General features: G+C 45.3%; 2 protein-coding genes across 2 annotated transcripts in view; both read left to right on the top strand.

Moving 5' to 3' along the window:
* TTC13 (tetratricopeptide repeat domain 13) overlaps positions 1-1,999 on the top strand; it is a 33,247-nt gene extending 31,248 nt beyond the window's left edge. The window contains exons 22-23 of the mRNA XM_015429241.1: positions 1,099-1,178; positions 1,875-1,999. Of these exons, the coding sequence (XP_015284727.1) occupies positions 1,099-1,178; positions 1,875-1,986 (192 nt within the window). The 3' untranslated portion in view covers positions 1,987-1,999. The remainder of the gene's footprint in view (positions 1-1,098; positions 1,179-1,874) is intronic.
* A 14,666-nt stretch (positions 2,000-16,665) lies between these two features.
* Positions 16,666-22,116, top strand: part of LOC107125782 (chromosome unknown open reading frame, human C1orf198) — a 30,341-nt gene continuing 24,890 nt past the window's right edge. Inside the window, exon 1 of the mRNA XM_015429245.1 lies at positions 16,666-17,145. Within this exon, the coding sequence (XP_015284731.1) occupies positions 16,798-17,145 (348 nt within the window). The 5' untranslated portion in view covers positions 16,666-16,797. The remainder of the gene's footprint in view (positions 17,146-22,116) is intronic.

A 22,116-nucleotide genomic window follows, 5' to 3' on the forward strand; every position in this document is an offset into this window, starting at 1 on the left:
GGCAGCTTGTTATATGTAAATGTGACGCAAGAAGGTTACTTCTCACTGTTGTGTCCAGTGTCTTCTGTAAAGTATATTGTGGGAGTTGTTTTGATGCATATATGGCAAAGATCCTGGCTCCCACAGTTTCCTAAATCCAGGTGGGGGCAGCCGTGTTGATGTGAAGCAGCAGAACAAGGTTTGACTCCAGTGGCACCTTTAAGACCAACAAAGTTTTTTCATGCTGAGTCTCTGTTCTCGCATGTACATAAGGTTGAGCTTGGTTTGTCTTGGGGGTACCACTGCACTCTAGCTTCCTTATCACATCTCTTTGTTAACTCTTGCCCTTACGTGTTAATTTGCTGCCGTCCATTGACCTTGCTGGCCACCTGATCCAATTTCAGCTCTGCATATGCATCTTGGCTCTGCGTAGCCCCTCCTAATGGCTGCCCCTCACCCTCTTTTTTTCCTGTAAGTAGCCCTTGAGGAGATTTTATACCAATTTGTCTGAAGTGTGCTTTGCACACAAAAGCTTACACTTTGAATAACATTTTGTTGGACTTAAAGGTGCCACTGGACTCAAACTTTGTTCTACAGTTCCTTAAACGGAAACATCTTTCAATACTAAAACGATGCCAATGTGACAATTGTGTTTTGAATCTGTCGTAGCTTCTGGGCACTTGTTGCAGAATCATATCATCAGTCCTCTGTGATTATGGTTCTCAGATATAAACATATTTTTTTCCCTGAAATGATGCTGTTAACCTTGAGCATATCACAGTTGCAGTGCTCTATAGCAGCGCCATGTGTCATCTTTCCAATACTAAAACGATGCCAACATGACAATTGTGTTTTGAATCTATCGTAGTTTTTGGGCACTTGTTGCAGAATCATATCATCAGTCCTCTGTGATTATGGTTCTCAGATATAAACATTTTTTTCCCCTGAAATGATGCTGTTAACCTTGAGCATATCACAGTTGCAGTGCTCTATAGCAGCACCATGTGTGAGAAAGAAGTCAGAAGTGTTCAGGTCTTCCCCACATGGGGATATACATCCACAACCTTGAGGGGCATAAATTTAAATCTTTTTTTTAATGAATTGTTGTATGTGTTCCAGTTGGTTGATTTTGAAGCCATGACAGCACCTGATTCTGAGACCTTCAGTAGAACAGCAAAAGATTGGCTGAATCTGAAAAGGTAATACTATTAATGTTGGCTCAATCTGTTGTGCATCCTCTTTTTTTTTTTACTATCTGCTGAGCAGTCATTACTACTTTAAGTATTTCAAGCTCATAAAACTATCTGGCACATTTCAATTTATTGCAAAATATAGCTGTCATGCTTAAAAATTTGCATCATCAAGCAGCTGTCCTAGTCAAGAAAGGTGGGAAGATAAGTTGGAGTACACATTAGAGGAAACAAGCATGGAAGCTTACTCTGTGAGAGTAATCAACATTAGAGTTGGATCCGATAGTTCCCTTTTTTGCAAAGTGAAAAACTATCCACTGGAGCATGACTTATTTCACTGTAAGAAGGAGTTCTTTCTCCAGTTGAAGCTTCCTCACTTAGCAGAAGGAACCTTTCAGTCTCTCTGTGTTCTGGAGTAGAACCATTTCTATAACTAGCTGCCTTCACTGATTATCATGATGGCAGTGTACCACTTAACACCATGTATTGTGCAAAAAGCTTCGAAGTATGAAATAATGAATTAACTATTAGTCTAAGAATTGAAGATGCCATCATATCGTTCCCTAAACAAAACCTTAAATAAGTTCTAAATGAATATTGGGGCCTTTGGGGTGCTCATCCAAAATATTAGAAGCAAATGTACACATTTTATTTCTATTTTTCTCTTTGTTTCTGTTAATCTTTCTATTTTTTTTCTTTTTTCAGCATTTCACCTTCTTACAAAAGTCTTCCATTGGTATCAGAATCTTTTCCGACATTACGAAACATGATTGAAGCTTTGAGTACAGATTCATCACATTGCCTTAAAAGGCTTTAGCTGCTGTGTAATATCCCAATAAAGAGCAATGATGTCTTCTCTTGTATGTTGTGTTTAAAAGGAAAGATTGGGTGGCAACCGAGGGTTTTTTCCTGATACTTTGTAGAAATTAAATACATTAATTACTTTTCTTTTGGGACTGTGTATAAAAGGAAGCGTTTTCAATAACTGATGACTGTTGGAAAAAACTTGGTGACTTGTTATGTTCAATGCCACCACTTCCTGATAGGCAGTGATTAGCAGCCCAATTCTATGCAAGGTGTGATTTCTTTCTGCCAACTGAAGTCAGTGGTAAGTGCATTGGAGGCAGCAATCCTGTGCACTTCAGTATTTTACAAAATTTATGCCACACCTTTCCGCCCTCAGAAGGGTCCACCAAGGCATCTAACAAATTAAAACATCATACAATCACATTTTAAAACCATTAAAACCCACCATCTCTAAAAATACCTAATTAAAACAAAACTAGAACTAAAATATGTAAGACATAAAAATGATAATGGAAACTTTGGGCAAGGGAGGGAATGCCATACAGAACAAAAAAGTTTTCACTTTTTGGCAGAAAATAACAGAACTAAATTAGACATCATGGCATCCCCAGGTCTGACCCGTGGATGCTGTCCCCATTTTAAAATGCTATACAGTGCAGTGGGACTAGGCATTCTTCTCTTCCTTCCCCACCTGTCTTTTCAAGTAATAAAACAGCCCCCTGTGGGGTAGGGACAAACAATATCTCCTGGCCCCACATAGCTGCAGGCCCATTGGGGAGGTGCATTGAAGCAGCTGAATGGAAAGAGGGAGGGACTGTAAAGGATGAGTTTGGTTTCAGGAATTAGTGACATAGGCAGAGCAGGGCCAAGAACAATGAGGAAGAGGAAGTTTGACTTGCCTGGATTTCTTCTCTCCACCTCCCCCCCCCCCCAAACTCTTAATCACTACCCAGCATGCATTGCCATACATAGGTAATGCCAACAGCCTGGCAATGCAAGGGAGCTTGGGATAGCATCTAGGGATTCTGCTTGGCAATGGGACAGGAGGCAAGCAGCAGAATATCTGGGATATACAGGTATTATGGCTTGTAGCCAGCCAACGGTGCACAGAAGGCACTCAAATTATTCCCACATTAGTCTGCTTCCAGTCCCTGAAAAGACCATTCATAAAGTGGTAGAAGAACCCATGCAGCTATTCTGCAGGAACAGAGAAGAATATGGGAATACTCATCCCACGAATAATGGTTGGCTATGGGTATGTGCTGTGTTATGTACCTCGGAAATACCAACCAGGGTTTGTGCAACAAACTGATTTAAACAACTATAGTTTGTTGTGATGTGTGAATGTAGTTACTGACAAATAGGTAAAGTCAAAGCAGTAACTAATGAAACTGGATGCATTTTGGTTATTGAAACTGTCAATGCCTTGAGCAGCCCTGCTCATTTGATGAAGTGGACTCTGCTTCTGCTCCTGTCTCAGCAGCAGGGCCCTGAGTAGCAATTTCACTTCTCCATTAACTGAGGAGTGGAAAGCAGATCTATCCATGGTAGGAAGAAGCACAAACACGCTTATTGCACATTAGGTTTTCTCCATGATCATTTTTCACTTGATAAATGTTCTGTTGCTCCACAAGATCTTTTTCACTGAAATGTTATTTCTAAGGAAAAAGCCTTGTATGATGGCAAATTCAGTTCTTCCTATAGTTGAGGCATTTCAATTTCAGTGAAGAATGTAGTTGTATATCATATTTACTTATCTAAGACATTTTAATGCCACCTTTCCACCCAATCAGGCCCCCCAAGTTGGCAAATATAAAAACACAGGCCATATCAGTCTTTGTTTTTAAAGTATAAGCCTTATCAAGGATGAAAATGACATGGATCAGTAACACAGCATCATAGCTGAAAGACTGCTTATTTACAGGATTGTCATAGACTGCAGGGGAAAGGGTGATTCCAGAAGATTATTTAACTGTTTGCACCCTGGCTTGAGGTAGCTTACACATTAAAACTGGATAAAATAAACTTCCAAAATATGCCTCTCAAGAGATACCTGCTGTCATACCTCATCGAAAATCCTGGCAAACAAGTCTTTCTGGCTGCCACTGCAGAGATAGCCACTCTATATGTGTGTGTGTATATATATATATAAAGATAGCCACTCTATATGTTAAATGGGTTCAATCCTTATATATATATATCAGCCCAATGTATTGGCACTTTCTGTCTCTCCCATTGGCTGTGCTGTGCACTTCATCAGCCATTGGCCCATCAACTGCCACTCGAGTACTCGCATGCCATTGGCTGGGTGCTGGGTCCGCTTCTCTCTCCCACCCACTGCTGGCCTGGCCAGTCTTTCCTGACAGAATAAACTGCCAAAATGGCTGTCTCTCCTGATAAAGACACTTCTGCTTGGCTTCTCTGCGGCTGGCTGACTACTAAGATGTGCCACCGGCCATCAAACTATTCTCTTCTCCTCCTGCTGTCAGGCTAACTTTTCCCTCAGTGGCTGTTGCTGGGCAGCCAAGCTTGGTTCTGCAAGTAAAAAGGCAAAGGCAGAAGGCCCTTTCTAGGTCTACTTTGGCCTTTGTGGGGAGGGGCCAGTCCTAACTAGGGTTGCCAGCTCCAGGTTGGGAAATTCCTGGAGATCCTGTGGTGGAGTCTACAGAAGCCAGAGTTTAGGGAAGAGAGAGGCCTCAGCTGAATAGAATGCCATAGAGTCCACCTTCCAAAGCAGTTATTTCCTCCTGGGGAACCATTGCTGCCAATCTCCAGGTGAAGGCTGGAGATCACTCAGAATTAAAACTGCTCTCCAGATGGCAGAGATCAGCTCCCCTGGAGAAAATGGCTGCTTTGCAGGGTGGACTCTGTGTCATTATGCCCTGCTGAGGTCGCCTCCCTCCTGCTTGGGTCCCTACTTTTGAGAAAGACTGTACTTTTCATAGGGTGGGGGGAGGGAAACCTGAAGTCAGAAGGGCAGATAATGGTACATTGATGGTTGGCTGGGAAGGAGATGCGCTTGTCACCTCCAGGTTTATTTATTATTTATTTTATTTATTCTATTATATTTATACCTCGCCCTCCCCATGAACGGGCTCAGGGCGGCTTACATAAGGCACAAAGTGCATATAGTATATAAAAGCTAAAACAATTAAAATTCAATTCCATCAGATGCACAAATAGAAAACTCCTGACATTTTGTATAACAGGAGGGGAGGGCTAGGGCCACAAACAGATATTCCCCAGCCCTCCAGCAGTATCGCTCTATAGTGGAGCAGCGGTGGTAGTGGCAGTGGCGGCTCCTACTCAAAAGCCTGGCGGAAGAGCTCCATCTTACAGGCCCTGCGGAACTGCATAAGGTCCCGCAGGGCCCTGATTTCCTCTAGGAGCTCATTCCACCAGATAGGAGCCGCCACTGAAAAGGACCTGGCCCTACAGCACTTTGAAGCGAATTCGGTATGCTATAGGCAGCCAGTGCAGCGCTTTCAGTACAGGTCGGGTGTGCTCCCACCTAGGGGCGCCCACCAACAACCTGGCCGCAGCATTCTGCAACAGCTGCAGCTTCCGGATTTGCAACAGAGGCAGCCCCATGTAAAGAGTGTTACAGTAGTCTAGCCTAGAGGTGACCATCACATGGATCACTGTAGCTAGGTCATTGCGGTCGAGGAAAGGAACCAACTGCCGTACCAGCCAAAGATGATAAAAGGCCGATCTGGCAGTGGCCGCCACCTGGGCCTCCATCGTTAAGGTGGGGTCCAGGAGCACTCCCAAACTCCTCACCTCTGAAGCTGGCACCAAAGGTGCCCCGTCAAAGGCCGGGAGCGGGAGCCCTAACCCCGGTCTGGCTCAAGCACAGGACCTCCGTCTTCACCGGGTTTAATTTCAGCCTGAGCCACCCGGCCACGGCCTGTAAAGCCCGGTGCAGATCTTCTGGGTTGGAGTCCGACTGGCCGCCCAACATCAAATAGAGCTGGGTGTCATCTGCGTATTGATGACACCCCAGCCCATACCTCCGGACAATCTGGGCGAGGGGGTGCATAGTAATTTTTCAGGTTGGGAAATTCCTGGAATTTGAGAGGTGGAGCCTGGAGAGGGTGGGGTTTGAGGAGGAGTGGGACCTCAGACAGGTACACTGCCATAGACTCCAGCCTCCAAATGAGCCATTTCCTCTGGGGGAACCATTGTTGCCACTCTCCAGGTGAGGGCTGGAGATTACTCAGATTTACAGCTGCTCTTCAGATGGCAGAGATCAGTTCCCCTGGAGAAAACAGTGGACTCTGTGTCATTATACTCTGCTGAGGTCACCACAGCAAATTGACGCTGAGTGCCAAGGCTGGGACACCCACCCAGAGCCTCTTTCTAGAGTATGTTGTACATCTTTCCACAACGGGCCTTATTCCTAAAAGAAACATATTTTGGCTAGAATAGCTATTGTTGATGGCTTATTCTAGCTGCTAACATTGCAACCCTAAGCAAAGTTACACCCTTCTAAGACTGGGCTTTGAAGGGTGTTAGTCTGTTTGGGATAGCATTGTCAGTCAGATAAAGCATATTCCTAGAACAGGAATAGAATGCATAATACAATCATGGAATGGATAATGGGTTAAATCTGCTGTACTGGCATGCCACATAATCTGTGCCCATCTGAGATGCTGATATATTTGGAAGTAGTGCTATGTATGCTTTCCATAATTTACAGCTTCTTTGATCATAAAAATAACTTTGGCTCTTATTTGGAAATGCAACAAGGTAAAATAAAGCCTGAAAAAAACTGTCATATCCTGTTGCCTAACCACCTCTTCCAATCTAGTTGTAATTATTGGCCTGTGGATTGACTGTCCTTTAGAACCTGTCTTCTTATAGTAGTTTTGAAAAATTTGTATGCTGCATATGTCTAAAAGGAAGAACTCAGCATACTGTGTACTTTTGGGCTACTTAGAATCACCTCTCATTGTTTTGAACAGTTTGTTTGGTTCCATCAGAGCATGTAATTTCTTGTCTCTCCTCTCCTGCTACAGCCCCCAATGCCCCCTGAAATGCTGCTTTTGGGGAGCAGAGGACTCCCAGCAACAGAGGGGAACATTTTGGGCTGCAGTGGGGAAATGTTTTGCTCTGTCAGTGGAAAGTGTTCCATCCATGGAAATGCTGTGCTAGATCCAAGCTTTACTGGCATATAAAATCACCAAGCTAAATTGTTTTAAACAGTTCTGATTGATTAAATCCTTTCCATGGATCTTATTACTGGCTAATCTCTGGTGCAAGAAGACACCAGGGCTCCATCTCAGGCAGAAATAAGTAGATTCAACTGCATAACAGGAAGTGGGATGCCTATCCACTGGGACAGTTAAAACGTGAAAAATGAAAATAAAGGGGGGGGGACATCTTTCAAAATATCATTGTAAGCTTTTTTAAAATTTTAAAATTTGGCATCAGTTTAACGAAGGAGGTACCCACCTTGATGCACAGCAATCCCCAAAAACAGAATTTATGTAATGCCTTTCATTAAAGAACAACTAAACACATTGTGTAAGTTTTCAAGGTCTCAAGAAGAATGAGGGGATCTTTAGGCCATCAGTGTGAGGCCTCTGTCTGCATCTTATCTAATGAGACACTTGCAAAAGCTCATTTTAAAGTGTACTCCATGATGATCACGGCAAAAAAAAAAAAAAGCTTTTCCACCACGGTTGTGTCTGCACAGTGTAGGCCAGGCCAGCAGAGCTGTCAGGGGCCTTGTGGGATCTGGTCTGCAGGTGGGGATAGATGGCTCAGTGGTCCACTGTGACCATTTTGCTCAGCACCTTGAAGGGAAGATTTATTTATTCTATTGGATTTGTATCCTGCCCTCCCCACGTAGCAGGCTCAGCGTGGGTTCCAGACATACAGATCTGCAAATAATGCAGATTTAAAATTAAAACATATTAATCAGTACATCATCAATTAAACTCACTAAATCATTAAAAACATACCGTGGGCCTCAACAGATTATATTAATTCCGGCAATGTTGTCGTTCCAGTCGGCTTCTAGGATCTGTGGTCACTGGAGAGGAGGCCAGATCAAAATGGATGCCCACTGCCTCAACTAAAAACCCAATGGAAGAGCTCCGTCTTACAGGACCTATGGAACTGTAACAAGCTCTTTACCTTCAACATCGGCACCAATGGGGCCCTGTCATAGGCTGGGAGCCCAGTACCCAATCCCAGTCCCCCACGACCCAGGCGTAGGACCTCCATCTTCGATGGATTCAATTTCAGTCGCCTCTGCTGTAACCATCCAGCCACAGTTTGTAATGTCCTGTTCAGATGTTCAGTGGCAGAATCTGAGTGGCCGTCCATCAGTAGATAGAGCTGGGTGTCATCTGCATACTGGTGACAACACAGCCCATACCTCTGGATAATCTGGGTAAGGAGGCGCGTATAGATGTTAAATAATATTGAGGAGAGAATCACTCCCTGTGGCACACCACGTTCAAGTGAATGCCGCTGAGACAACTCCTCCCCAAGAACCACCCGCTGTCCCTGACCTTGGAAATTTCTTCCATATGTTCCAACTTGGACTCTACATTAGCAGTGATGGTCAGATGGTGTTGAATTGGCCAGCTATTTGGAATACTTTCCAGTTTATAAAACCTGCGGATGTGAATGGGATAATTGGAATTATGAGACCTACCATCTGCTTGTATGATCCTTGCCCTTCTTGACTATTTAACTTTCCCAGGGGAGAGGTTGGCTGAGTAGGTCTCAGAGGTAGTTAATGAAAGAGGGGATGGTTGCCCCAGCATTGAACAGGCTGTGCTGCATTCACTTCTCAAGAACCCTATCCTGGACTCGGGAGATACCGATAACTGTTGACCAGTCTCAAATGTTCCTCTCTTGAGTAAAGTGATTGAACAGATGGTGACTGGACAACTTCAAGCTTTCCTTGATGAAGCAAATGCTTTGGATCCTTTCCAAACTGGTTTTAGGCCTGATCATGGAACTGAAATAGCCTTGGTCACCCTAGTGGACAGAGATGGACAGAGGAGGTGTGACTGTTGATTCTCTTGGACCTCTCAGCAGTGTTCAGTACCATTGATCTCCTGGACTGCCTTTCTCAGCTGGGATTGGGAAGGACCATTTCACAGTGGTTTCAATTCTACCTGGTAGGTAAGTTTCAGGAAGTGTTGCTGGGAGACTGCTCTTCAGCCCTTCAGCTTATGAGACCCCACAAGGCACCATCTTGTCCCCCTGTGCCATTTAACATACACAAGAAACCACTGGATGGGGTCATCTGGAGATTTGGGCGGGGTTGTCACCAATATGCAAATGATACTCAGCTCTGTCTTGCACTTCTGGCTGATCCCAGAAAGGCTGTAGAAACCGGTCCCCGGAGGCAGTTTTGGAGTGGATGCAGTGCTAATAAATTGAAACTTAATTCTTACAAGGGAGAAATGCTGCTGGTAGGTGAAAAGTCTGACCTGGCATTTAAGATGTCGTCGGTTCTGCACTCCCCTTGAAAGAGTCTGCAGGTGCTCTTGGACCCAGGCAGGCCTGCTGTTGGATAAGCAAGTGGCAGCTGTGGCCAGGAGCGCCTTTTACCAGCTTTGACCAGTTAGACATCTGTGACTTTACCCAGGCAGAAAAGTTCTGGCCAATATGGTACATGCCCTGTTTACATCTACATTACAACATACTCTAAATAAGTCTGCCCTTGGAAAGCATTTGGAAAATTTGATGCAGAATCCTGCAACCAGGATTTTGACTGGGGTGGGTCGATGGTGTTAATCTGGTACTTTTTTGGCCCTAGATGGCCCAGTTACAGCCTGGGGAGGACAGGGACCTCAGAGAGGTGCCTTAGAGCCCACCCTCCAAAGCATCTATTTTCTCCATGGGAAGTTATCTGGAGATGAGCAGTAATTCTAGGGGATCCCCAGATCCCACCTGGAGGCTGGCATCCCTAGGCAGCACCCTCTATGTGACTTGATACCATCTGATTTGCATGACTCAACAAGGCCAGGCTGCTTGCTGCTCTTCAACAGCAGCCACGCTATGAAAGCCAGTGTGGTGCAGCAGTTAGAGTTTCAAAGTTAAGTCTGCAAGACCCAGATTCATATCACCATCTTGCAGTGGATGCTGACTGGGTGATTTTGGACCAGTCACAAATTTTCAACCTAACCAACCTCACAGGATTGTTGTGCAAATCAAAAGGAGGAGAGAATAATGTAAGCTGTTTTAGTCCCCACTGTGGAGAAAGACTGTAAGACTGATTCTGCAAAAGCAGTTGTTCGCCCTCGGTCTCTTGTTTCCCCCCGGTTGTACTGATCAATTTCCCACTATTTGCTGCATGGCCGCATTTTGACCCGCATCTCCCCCTGATTTCCTCTGTGTCTTCTTGATTCTAAAAATAAGGATCAATAAGACATGGGGGAAATTGGGGGAAGATGCAGGTCAAAATGTGGCCGTGCAGCAAATAGTGGGAAATTGAGCAGTACAACCCGGTGGAGCTTGGGGAGGATAGGGTTTGAAGACAGGGATGAACTTCAGACCAATATAATGCCATAGATTCCACCCTCCAAACCAGTCATTTCCTCCATGAGAATGACCATTGCCAGCCTCCAGGTGAGGGCTGGAGATCACCCAGAATTACAACTGTTGTCCAGGTGACAGAGATCAGTTCCCCTTGATAAAATGGCTGCTTTGGAGGTTTGAGTCTATGGCATTATACCCTTCTGACGCTGCTTCCCTCCTCAAGACTTAGTGTCTGTTGTGTCCACTGACCGCCACCGGAGGTCAGCGCACATACCCGAGCTTCAGTCTGGGAAGACAATGGGGACTAGGATCCTAGTCCCTCCACCGGGGAACCAATGGAGCATTGCCACTGTGGGGGAAAGGAAGCAGGTGGGTGGGGGAGCACTGCCACCACTGCTGCTGCTGCTGTGTGGTGTGGAAGCAGGCAGGATGCTGGAAGAATGATGGAGGCAGAAAGAAAGAGTGATGGGGTGGGAGGCAGAAAGAGAGAGAAAGATTGATAAGGTGAGGAGGCTGAAAAACAAAGAGAATGATGACGGATCAGAAAGAGTGAGGAAGCAACATGTATGGAGGAGAGATAGAAAGTAAGAAAAGCGGGAGCAAAAAGGAGAAAGTGTGAGAGAGGTAGGGGGAGAGGGGAGGAAGCAAAGGTGTGAGGAATTGGATAACCATCCCACAGGTTTCTTGCAGGTCTCCACTTGTATAAATATATTTTTCATACATTATATCTATATTACTAAGAATATTAAATATAACTTCATCTCATAGCAATAGGGGATCTCATATGGCAGCAGAAAGAGCCTAACTACCAACAAGATCATGGTTTCTGGATACTCAGGGGATTTTCCCCGCATACAGAAAAACAATTCTTTGTAAATTAGAAAAAGATGACAACAAAAACAGCCTAATGAGGACAGAATGCTGAGAGCTAAAGGGGCGGGAGGGAGGAAAGCAAGAAGGGCCGAATTGGTCTGCTCAAGCCTTAAGTCTTTCTAGTATCGCAGGCTGAGGCTTGGAGCAGGGTGGATTTTTCCAAGCATTTCTTTTCCCCTCCCAACTTCTCAGGCAGACAACCCTGTACTCTTCCATCCCCTTCACCAGTCAGTTCCTCTCTTACAAAAGCAGTCCCATCACATACCCTCTCTCTACCCTAACCTTCCATTCCGTTCAGCACGAAGCATATACAACAAATCAAGATGGACTGGGTCAAAATGTATTAGAACAGTAATTAGGATGGTAACATGGCATTTGGTTTAGCACCAAGTAAGTTTAATTATGAAGTTCAAAGTACAACAGCATAACCCAGTGTAGTGTAGTGGTTAGAGTGCTGAACTAAGCCTCAGGAGATCCAATATCCAGTTCCCACTTGCCATGAAAGATATTCACTGACACTGTCTGTAATCCTAAACAAGATTTAGGTCCTTCTAAACTCATGGGATTTCGGTTGCAACACTACTTATGACTGTACTGTGAGTGAGCCTGGCTGATCACTCTTTTTCTCAGGGTATTAGTTGTGAGGATAAAATGGAAGGAAGAAGAACCATGTTTACTGCCCTGGGCAACTTGGACGAAGGGTGCAGTTAACACACAGTACTAAATAAATAAATCTAAACTGAGCCCTTTCCCTTAAAACTACTTTAAAGCAAATTGCACCAATTATAGGAGAATAAGAGTAATCATTGCCCAAACACATACTTATGGGTATCTGAAGAAGTAAGCAGTGACTCACAAAAGCTCATACCCTGCCACAAATTATGTTAGTTTTTAAGGTGCTACTGGACACTTGTTCTTTTCTACAGCATACTGTGTCAAATTCTGTTTTGGGTTTGAGATCACCTTGGAAATAATATTAAAGATATGCATTGACAATTCTTGTGGAAACATGCCTTTGTACAGCATGTTTGATGTATTCATGTGACCACTGCCATTATCACTTTCTTCACACCGATGACTTAGAAGCAGAATGATGTGTGCGTGTTAAGTACTGCCAAGTTGCTTACGAATTATGGAGACCCTATGAATTAATGACATCCAAAATATCTTATAGTTAATAGCAGAATGATAGGAACAAAGTATTAATGTCACGTGACTCACCACCTTAATAGGATGTTAATAGATTGTGGATTCTACTGCCTTAATGACTGTTCCCATTTGGGGATGAGCAGGTGCATCCCACTGACTCCTGGGTAACCCAATGCACTATTAAATAGTTATATAGAAGATGAAATGGAATTAATACTCAGCCCTATAGCATTTTAGCAGAACAAACTGCACCCACTGAAATTTCCTCTATATTGTTAATGGCTATTAACAATACAAAAACCAGATTCTTGACTGCATCCACTCATCTCCTTCCTGGGTGATGGCCAGTCTTCAAGGACTCACAGAGGGCTTATTTCAAAAGTTGTTGGCATTTTCTTGTGTCATTGTGACCTGCCAAGTATTTTATGGCATTTATTTTAAGCAAGGCTTTTATATAGCTAATGCCAATAAATCTCTTTCTTTTTTTGGGGGGGGGGGAACGAAATGTCAAAGAATAATACAAGCAGCAGTGAAAGAGTTTCATTATTGGCTTCAGATTTTGTCACTGTTTCAATTTTAGCATTGTGATCCTTCTATGTACCGACCTTGCAGTCTTAGGAAGGAAGGAAGGAAGGGCAAAGAGTCAAATAAGAGAATAAAAGTGATTACAGGAAGGAGTCTAATGAAGCCTAGAGATACCTTTGAGTTGATTGAAGAGAAAAATCCTAGAAGACTTAGTGAGCACTAAAAGGCTAAGGCTGCAATGCAATCCTATTCACCTTTACCTGGGAGCAGGTCCCATTACTTTTGAGTAGATTTGTATACGCTTGCGCTGTATGGCTCACTCAGCTATTACACCACACTGGCTAGTACAATATGTCACTAGGAAAAAGGCCCGTTGTGGAAATAAATACAACGATCTCTAGAAAGAGGCTCTGGGCAGGTGCCCCGGCCTTGGACACTCAGTATCAATTTGCTGTGGCAACCTCAGCAGGGTATAATGACACTAAGTCCACCATTTTCTCCAGAGGAACTGATCTCTGCTACCTAAAGAACAGTTGTAATTTTGAGTGAGCTCCAGCCCTCACCTGGAGATTGGCAACGATGGTTCCCCAGAAGGGAATAGTTGGTTTGGAGGGTGGAGTCTATGGCTTTGTACCTGTCCAAGGTCCCCACGCCTCCTGAAAGCTCACCCTCTCCAGGCTCCATCCCTCACATCTCCAGGAATTTCCCACCTGGAGTTGGCAACCCTACCTCCTTCCCAGCCAATCATCAACCTACCTTTATTTCCCCCTCACTCTTCAGCTTTCCACCCCCCACACACCTGCAGCCTCTCCCGTGCTCTGAAGCCCTGACTGCTATGTCACATTGGCTGTCATACGGGGGCCACCTCAGCAGCATATAAGGATACAGAGCCCACCATTTTCTCCAGGGGAACTGATCTCTGCCATCTGGAAAGCAGTTGTAATTCTGAGTGATCTCCAGCCCTCACCTGGAGATTGGGCACATTTTACCTCAGAACAGAAAACTGTTTAGAATGTTAGAGGCAAAAGCCCATCAAGTCGCATATGCAAACGACTTCTGTGTTCCGAGGCAAAGGCCAATGAGGCTGCATATGCAAATAACCTCTGTGTTCTGACTGGCTATGGGGGGGAAAGGAACAGCAAACTGTTTAGAATGTTGGAGGCAGGACTCAGGCAAAGCAGCCAGTGGATAGGGAGACCCTCTGAATGACAGATCAGAGAGTGAACTGATTTTGGAGTGTGTGGAATGTTCTAGAGAAGTGCCACCACCATTCGGCTTTTATTTATAAGGGAGATTTCAGACTCCCCCCCCCTTTTCATTATTCATGAGGTTGCAAATCAAATCTAGTATGTATGGGGCATGATACAATTTTGAATTGGGACCCTGAATAAATATCAAGTTGCCAGTCACTCCACATAACTACTAGATGGGGGGGTGGAGATGGGGCCTGGCCTCATCTTTGTGAGAGTAAATACTCCTAGGTCTCTCTGTCAAAGTTTGGTACAGCCATTGATCTCTTTGTTAAGGCCTTATCTGAGCCCTCTGGTCTGATGCTGCTTTCTGTTATGAATCATCCAAAGCATTCTGCTGATTCAGAGCAACAAGTTCAGATATGAAGGAGACAACAGAGAGACAGCCTCAGTACTGCATTGAACAGGTATAGAGTTCCTTCCCTGGGCACCTTGGGATCCCTTTAACACCATAGGCATTACACTAGCTTTGTTCACAAGTTACAGAGAACACACATACTATCTGTATACAGTGCACACTTGGTTATTCTTTGTATGTGTGTGGACTAATTCTCATGTAACAGTCAACACATGTATTATTTATTTTATTATTTATTAACTTTGACTTTTAAACCACCCTCCCCTGAAAACAGGGCTCAGCTGAATGTGATACAAACCCAGTACTGGTCCCCTGTTTCATTTGTAAACTGAACATGTGTTGGCTCTTTCATACAAACAGATGTACACGTGTGCAGGCAGGATGCACATGTGCTTGCTGTGATCTGTGAACAGGGCTACTGTGGCTCCAGGAGACCATCTGTGCTATTTCATTGTATCTGATCCCCACAGAACCCACACAGCATGCTTTAGCTCACCTTAACAGTCAGGAGCCACTACCGGAGAGGTACAGAAGGCAGTTGGGGTAGCTGGCTTGTTGGCTTTGGCACTGGGAAGATTCCAGGGGCCGGTAGCAGAGCAGCTGTGATAGCAGAACAGCTGGGAAACTAGCAAGTGAATGAAACCACAAGGAATGGAGTTGGGGGGGCTGGCTGTGATCATATTCTGCACATGGTTATCCAACCAAAGGGACTAGAGGCAACATGGGGGGGGGACGGCGACGGACAAATAGCTTTAAAGACGTCTCTCTTTGCGCCCACTGGCTCATATGGGACAAACGCCAGTGCGCCACAATATTTTTAAAATAAAGTGTGCTGTCTGGCAAGCCTCTGTTTGGTCTCCTTTCAAAAAGCGTATGCTTGCTATGGGACAGACAGCAAAGCAGAGGAAGGAGGGAGAGGAACAAGGGAAGACCTTTTGGGCAGCTTACCGGAGGTGAACCACCTAAGTGTCATCGCGTTCTCTTTACATTAAGAAGCTGTGGGTCTCCACGGCCAGCTTGCCGAAGTGTGTGTGTGTTATGTATTGGTTTTGTGATTTTAAGCCAGGCTTAGCGTAATTTTTTAATGTCTAGTGGTGAAAAGTATGCAGATGGAGAGTGATTCAGCTAAGCATACCTTTATTTAGTTAAGAACAAAGACAACTGACCGGCTCGCAGGCCGGTTTATATGCGTTCAGAAAACCCGCCACCAAACTCACCTAAACACCCCCCCTATTCCCGATTGGCTATTTACAGTAACTGAGAGACCTATTGGCCTCCCGGCTGGGGACCTAGCCCTTTCATTGGGCCGGCTAGGATCCTACGGACCCATTGTCTTTAGACCTTAAGCTATAGAGGAATTGTGCCTGGCCAGCCCGGGGAAGTCCGGCCATGTCAGGCTGAATACATTACAAATAGTAAGCGCCACTGCGTTGAATCGGGTTTTACTCTTCAGCAATATGCACGGTGCGCGGCTGCTTCATTGATGCTGCTCAGCTTAAAGAAACGACATCCTTTGGAAATGTGGTCCAAACCTGCTTGGTTTTCTACCGACGATGTTTCTTACCAGGGAACCGTAGAATGTGGTGTCTCTGGGAAAGAATGGCTGTCTGCGCTTCCACTGTGGCCTGTAACCACTATTTATTTGAACGCTGGTGTGTCAAAGTTGTTTTACTCATCCGGCTGCGCGGGTCACCTGTCAGTATGTTAGTAGATTCATGTACTGTAGATCCAGACGAAGCGGTGGTGGAGCAAAGGTTTAAAGGAGTGGGGTGGGGTGGGCAGAATCTGCCACAATCGCGTGTGCGGTTTAAATTTCCAGTATAAAGGAGTCCCTCCTAGTAGCAAAGCTCCAGGCTTTGCAATGCGTGCCTTGTTTTCTATCCTGCACACCAACAGGGCACGCGTAAACGTCACCAGGGAGGCTTCCTCTCGCTGGGCTCAGTGCTTTGAAGGGGGAGGAGAGCGAAGCCGGCAGAAAGAAAGGGAGGCGGATCCGCGGGCGGAGGAGGAGCGAAAGGCTGAAGAGAGGCGGGGAGCAAGGCTGCGTTTCCAGCACAAGAGCGAGAGGAAGGCGCGGCGGGCTGTGCCGTGTGCCCATGCTCCCTCTCCCGTGAAGCTCGCCTCTGCTCTGCCCCCAGACCCTGCCAGGGCCCGGGCGGCCATGGCTTCCATGGCGGCGGCGATCGCTGCCTCCCGCACAGCCGTCATGAACGGCAACCGGCCGCTGGACGAGCGGGAGCGCAAGCGCTTCAGCTACTTCTCGTCGCTGAGCCCCATGGCTCGCAAGATCATGGCGGAGAAGGAGCGCATCCGCGAGCGGTACGGGCCCGAGTGGGAGCGGCTGCCGCCCAGCCAGCAAGACGAGATCATCGACAAGACCCTGGTGGAGCCGCAGGTCCAGGCCCGGTATGCGGCGCACCGAGGAGCCGCCCGGAGCTCCCCGCCTCCGGTCTGCTACCCGAACCTGCGCCTCAACACCGGCCAGAAGGTGGTGCACTTCGGCGACGAGGTAAAGCCACGCGGCTGTGTCGCTTGCCGGGATCGAGTAGCTCTTTGCACATGCTCGGGGGCGTCTTTTCCCGCGCATCTAGACTTCCAAGGCCGAGGCGGCGCGGTTCTGTTAAGGTGTCCTAGGACGGGGGTGAGAGAGGGCAGGGAAAGCAAATGTAGCTGGAAGATCAGGCCGTATAGAAAGAGGTCTTTGTCTGCTTTGAGGCAGGGTTCGTGAGAAGGGCTTATCATCTCCCTGCCAGCGCTTTCCCTGGAATCTGTAGTAAGAAGAGATTAGGGTATAAGGAGGTACAATGCTCAGTGTTCTCTTACCATTACATTTATAAGTGGGTCTTTCACTGTGAGGGGTATTAATAAGGGCTAATAAACGGCTTTCAGAATACAAAGGGGGGGGGGCGTCCTAGCAGGCTTCACTCTTCTTAGTATCCCTGGCTGTTGAAATTCAGATGCCCAGCCAGGAGCTGGCTACTGCTGGTGAACCTCATACTGATTCTTGAACTTAGAGCTTTGGCTTCTACAGGTACTGAAACTACTGGGACTTTCAGCAGTCTGTAGTTGAAGAGTATTAGCTGCATAAAGTATAATTGGTCCTACTAATTGTTGACGAAGTAAATCGTTGATGCCACATCTTTCTTGCATGCATTCCAGCTGTAGCTACCACTGGTAATAAGCACTGTCAAGGCTCATGAAAGAAACTATTGCTCCACTGTAAAAGAGAGGCTTTGAATGAGATCACAGTAGACACAGTGGAAGCGGCCTATACTGCCTCATGTTCTTTCGTGGGTGCTTGCTACCAAATGCAGTACTTATTTGGGTTCTCCTGAAGAACACAGGGTAGATTTTGAGAAAGGTGCCATGATAGAGTGGTGCATCCTAAAGTAATAACATTTAAGAGGAGAAAACCACGTATGCTCCCTGAGCTCCTCAGTACAGGGGTGGAATAAAAATGGGGCAGATAAACAGAGGCTGCTAGTGAATTTACTATGGCATAATGATCAATCCCAGCAATAATGAGATACATGAAAGTAGGTGGAGAAGGTAGCCTGCATATTTATTTATATAATACTTAAAACAGCCTTTTGCCAAAGGACGGGGGAGAATGTGAGGTGGTTTAGTCAGTTTTTAAAAAGTGGATTGCACGAGTTCAATTCACTACATTCACACAGTTCACTGCAACTTTCGTGAAGTCCCCTTAAAGTCATTCACATGCCTAGGGGTGCATGGAGGTCCTTTGGTATGAAGAGGAAATGCACATGCACACCAGTATGATACTGATGTCATAACCTAGGGGGCACGTTGGTCCTGCCAGCTCAAATATTCATGTGTATGTCACAGTGTTGTTTTGTATGACAGCTGTGTGTGGCCAAGGACAAGTAGGTATGAGGTGGAACTGACTGCAGGGCAGTTGTAGGTGAGTTGGTCCTAAATACTTTTCAGTTCTGTTATCTTTGCTGCTGGAATACATTGGGATTCCACTTCCTTCAGTTGCTGTTCTTTCCTTCCACTGTATCTTCATCCATATGCATGGTTCATGCCTTGTACATAAGCTGTTACCTTAGTTGCATAAATCACATAGTTTTGAGGGTGCCACAGGACTCTGCCTCATTTGCTGCAATAAGCCAGCATGGCTGAATAAATTCAGAAGCACTAGAATGAGACACGTGGAGTTTAACCTCGGATTCACTTCAGATGCTAGCTTCATATGATACTGAGAACTTTCCAGCTGTGCTGGAGGTTGGGGATGCGTAGTGGAGAATTGTTGCAGTGCTGGGTATTGCCACAATGTTGGCTAGTCAGTGACTTACTAGCTTGAGGAGTCATGGATGGCTGAAAATGTTTCAAATACAGAATGGGGAAGAATGTGACACTTTTTCTTAGCTGTGAGATCTTTATCCCGCTCCCTTACCCTTTTAAAAAATGGACGTGTGTGTGTAAAAAAGGACACTCCTATGCATGCCTGGTTTCTCAGAACAGATTCTGAGTTCTCTAGCACAGTGGCTTTCATGCTTTTCCCCTTCATGAAATCCTTTCTACTAACTGACTTGTCAGATGAAGAATTTCTGGCTAACTTTCACAGAACCCTAGCACATTACAGAGGATTCTGGGGAAACTATTGGGACAGACAAAATTAACGTGGGGTGTTGACCTGCCTGTTGGGCCTCTACAAACATCAGTGTTCTCCTGTAGTTGCTTTTTGCAGGGGAAAATTGTACGTGGTGTGCAAGCTGTCATTCAGGGAACCTTTTCTGTTACTACTAGTTTCACATTGAGGAATCTCAGGGCTCCCCCAATCATAGTTTGAAAAAATTATGGTTACCCATGTTGTGTCTCTCTTACCTTCTTCCCCCATCGCAGCTTGAGGGGGATTTCTGTTAAGAAGGGGGGCGTTGTTAAATGTTCCCCTTCCTTAGTACCGGGGCCCCATCACAATTCAGGCCCTAATCATACAATTCATACTATCAAACAGTTCCTTTCAAAAGGTGATCCAATCACAGATTTCCTGTGAAATGAACAGTCCTGCTTTTAGTAGGGCATTTCCCCAAACATACAAATGTGCACGTGTAAAAGAAAACAATAACTATGGATCTACTAGAACAGTACCACGATTGCCTGTTACAGAATTACAGACCCAGTTATACCTGGTGCGTGGCATATGTCTTGTAGTATGAATCACAGCAAATATTGAAGTAAACACGACCAGTGTGCCTCAAAAATGCTAACAGTAATTCAATTAGCCTAAAAGTTCATGCGAGAAATAACACAATTTATAAAAAGAGTATGCTGGGTATTCATTTGTTTAGCAACAGATGGTAGGAAGTTACTGCTAAAATTAGATTTGAGGAAACATTTGCATCTGACTCTAGGAATCTGGCAGCCTTTTCCATGTTCCTTCAAGGAAGCCTGGCTGCATAATATTATGGATATTCCAGCTTCTGGAGTTTTTAAGAGACCTCCTCAAAAAGTTGGTTTTCTACTTCTGCTCTTGATCCAGGAAAAAACTAGAGTGCGGAAAAAGCAGTTTACTGGGGTGACACAGAAGTGTGCTTAGCTTTGGACTTCCAGTTGATGGTGGCTACTTGCTGCAAAGCTGTTGGGGGAAAACATCTGGATTTATACATCAGTGTTAAAAACACCACTGTTCTTTCCAATATGTAACACGGCTGGAAGAGTGCCAAAGTGCATTCTGAACACTAATTGGTGTTGCAGCAGGTCTTCTGATTGGGCTTCATTTCCATTCAGGGGATTGAAATAATGCATGTAAATCAGGCACTGTTCTGCTGAGCCCTGGCCTCAGTGACAGCATACAAGTCAACCTTGGGAATAAGCACAGAGATATAAACACATCAACAGCATTGCTTGAAAAGGGGGTGGGTGGGTGGGTTAGGCTGTATTTGAAGAGCCGCCTATGGGCTTAAGCATGGCCATTTTTCTTTGAACTGTAGCACACACCCCTCTCACACACAAACATAGAAGCTATATGACAGAAGGTTTAGGGAAGTCTTTTCAATCTCAAAAATTGTTTGTTGTGTAGCTGCTGTTTAAGACACACCAGCTAAAAGCCCTACTGGACACATAGAATGAATTCCCAAAACAGCACCACATCTTAAAAATTGGAATAAAAGCTATGATGCCTAACACAGCAGCAGCCACTGCAGCAAGCATCTCTCTGTAGGGCTTCTCCATTAGTGACATTGTGGACAGACTTGTCAGTTGACTGCTAAGTACACCTCGCCTTGCTAAGTGTTTCACACACACTGTGTTAGTACTGCATCTGGATCACAGTTCCTAAGGTGCAGTGTGATAGCAAGTCACGGCAAAGCAGTCCTGGTACAGATGTGGCAGCGTTACAAACCAGAAATCTCATATGAAGAAAGAACTCCTGTTTTCTCGGAGTCTGCTGGGAAAGAAGGAGCCAATAACAGATGGAGATGAGGGGATCTTTTTTTCCCAATGACAAATTTTGAATGTTGGCAGTAGCAACATTTTAGATTTTTTTGGCAAGCACATGCCATACTGTAATCATTTTTTGTGGTTCAGATATAATTTAAGTACCATGGAAAATCTCTGCCAGTTTGGTGTAGTAGTTAAGTGTGTGGACTCTAATCTGGGAGAACCAGGGTTGAGTCCCCACTCCTCCACACACAGCTGCTGGATGACCTTGGGCAAGACATAGTTCTGTCAGAGCTCTCTCAGCCCCACCTACCGCACAGGGTGTCTGTTGTGGGGAGGGGAAGGGAAAGGAGTTTGTAACCTGCTCTGAGACTCCAAGTGAAGAGCAGGGTATAAATATAATCTCCACTTCTTCTTCTCTTCTTAAAGAATAAAGCTTTAAAATTACCTACCCTGCCTGTCCAAGGGCTGGCTTGCCTGGGCTCTCCGCAGCCATAGGGCGCCTGGGCAAGTCAACGGAAGGTATGGGGTGTGCTAATATGCTAATGAGCTGCACTTTCAGGGGTGTTGCCTATTATGCTAATGAGTTCCTGATGTTGGGTGTGGCCTATTATGCTAATGAGTTCCAGCTGGGCTTTTTCTACAAAAAAGCCCTGAGGCACAGCATCATTGTGGTAAAGTGCAATATTGTAATGGTATTGCCACTTATGTAAAGCTCTTTCTGAGTCTGTAGTCATGTAGCAAGTGAATGTGCTTTCGATTTTGTAACAACAGATAATTTGAAGTTTAAGATAATTAGAATTTGAATTAACTCCAAACTCTCATTGATACATCAGATGTTTAAATTTTTATATGGTGTATTTTGATCATATGTAAAATGTATACACACTGGAAGGGGCACCTTTAGTGCCAGCCTAAACAGTGAGGAGCAACACTGGATGCCTCTTTGTCTATGGAGGCCCAGGTGGCCACAGTTGCCGGATCTGCATTCTTCCATTTTAGGCAGATCAGGCTACTCAAGCCATATCTCCCCCCCCCCCCCAACACCCACCTGCGGCTAGCCAGTAAATGGAACCCT

The sequence above is a fragment of the Gekko japonicus genome, unplaced genomic scaffold (genome assembly GCF_001447785.1).
Source record: "Gekko japonicus isolate JY-2015 unplaced genomic scaffold, Gekko_japonicus_V1.1 scaffold3390, whole genome shotgun sequence".
Taxonomy (NCBI): Eukaryota; Metazoa; Chordata; class Lepidosauria; order Squamata; family Gekkonidae; genus Gekko; species Gekko japonicus.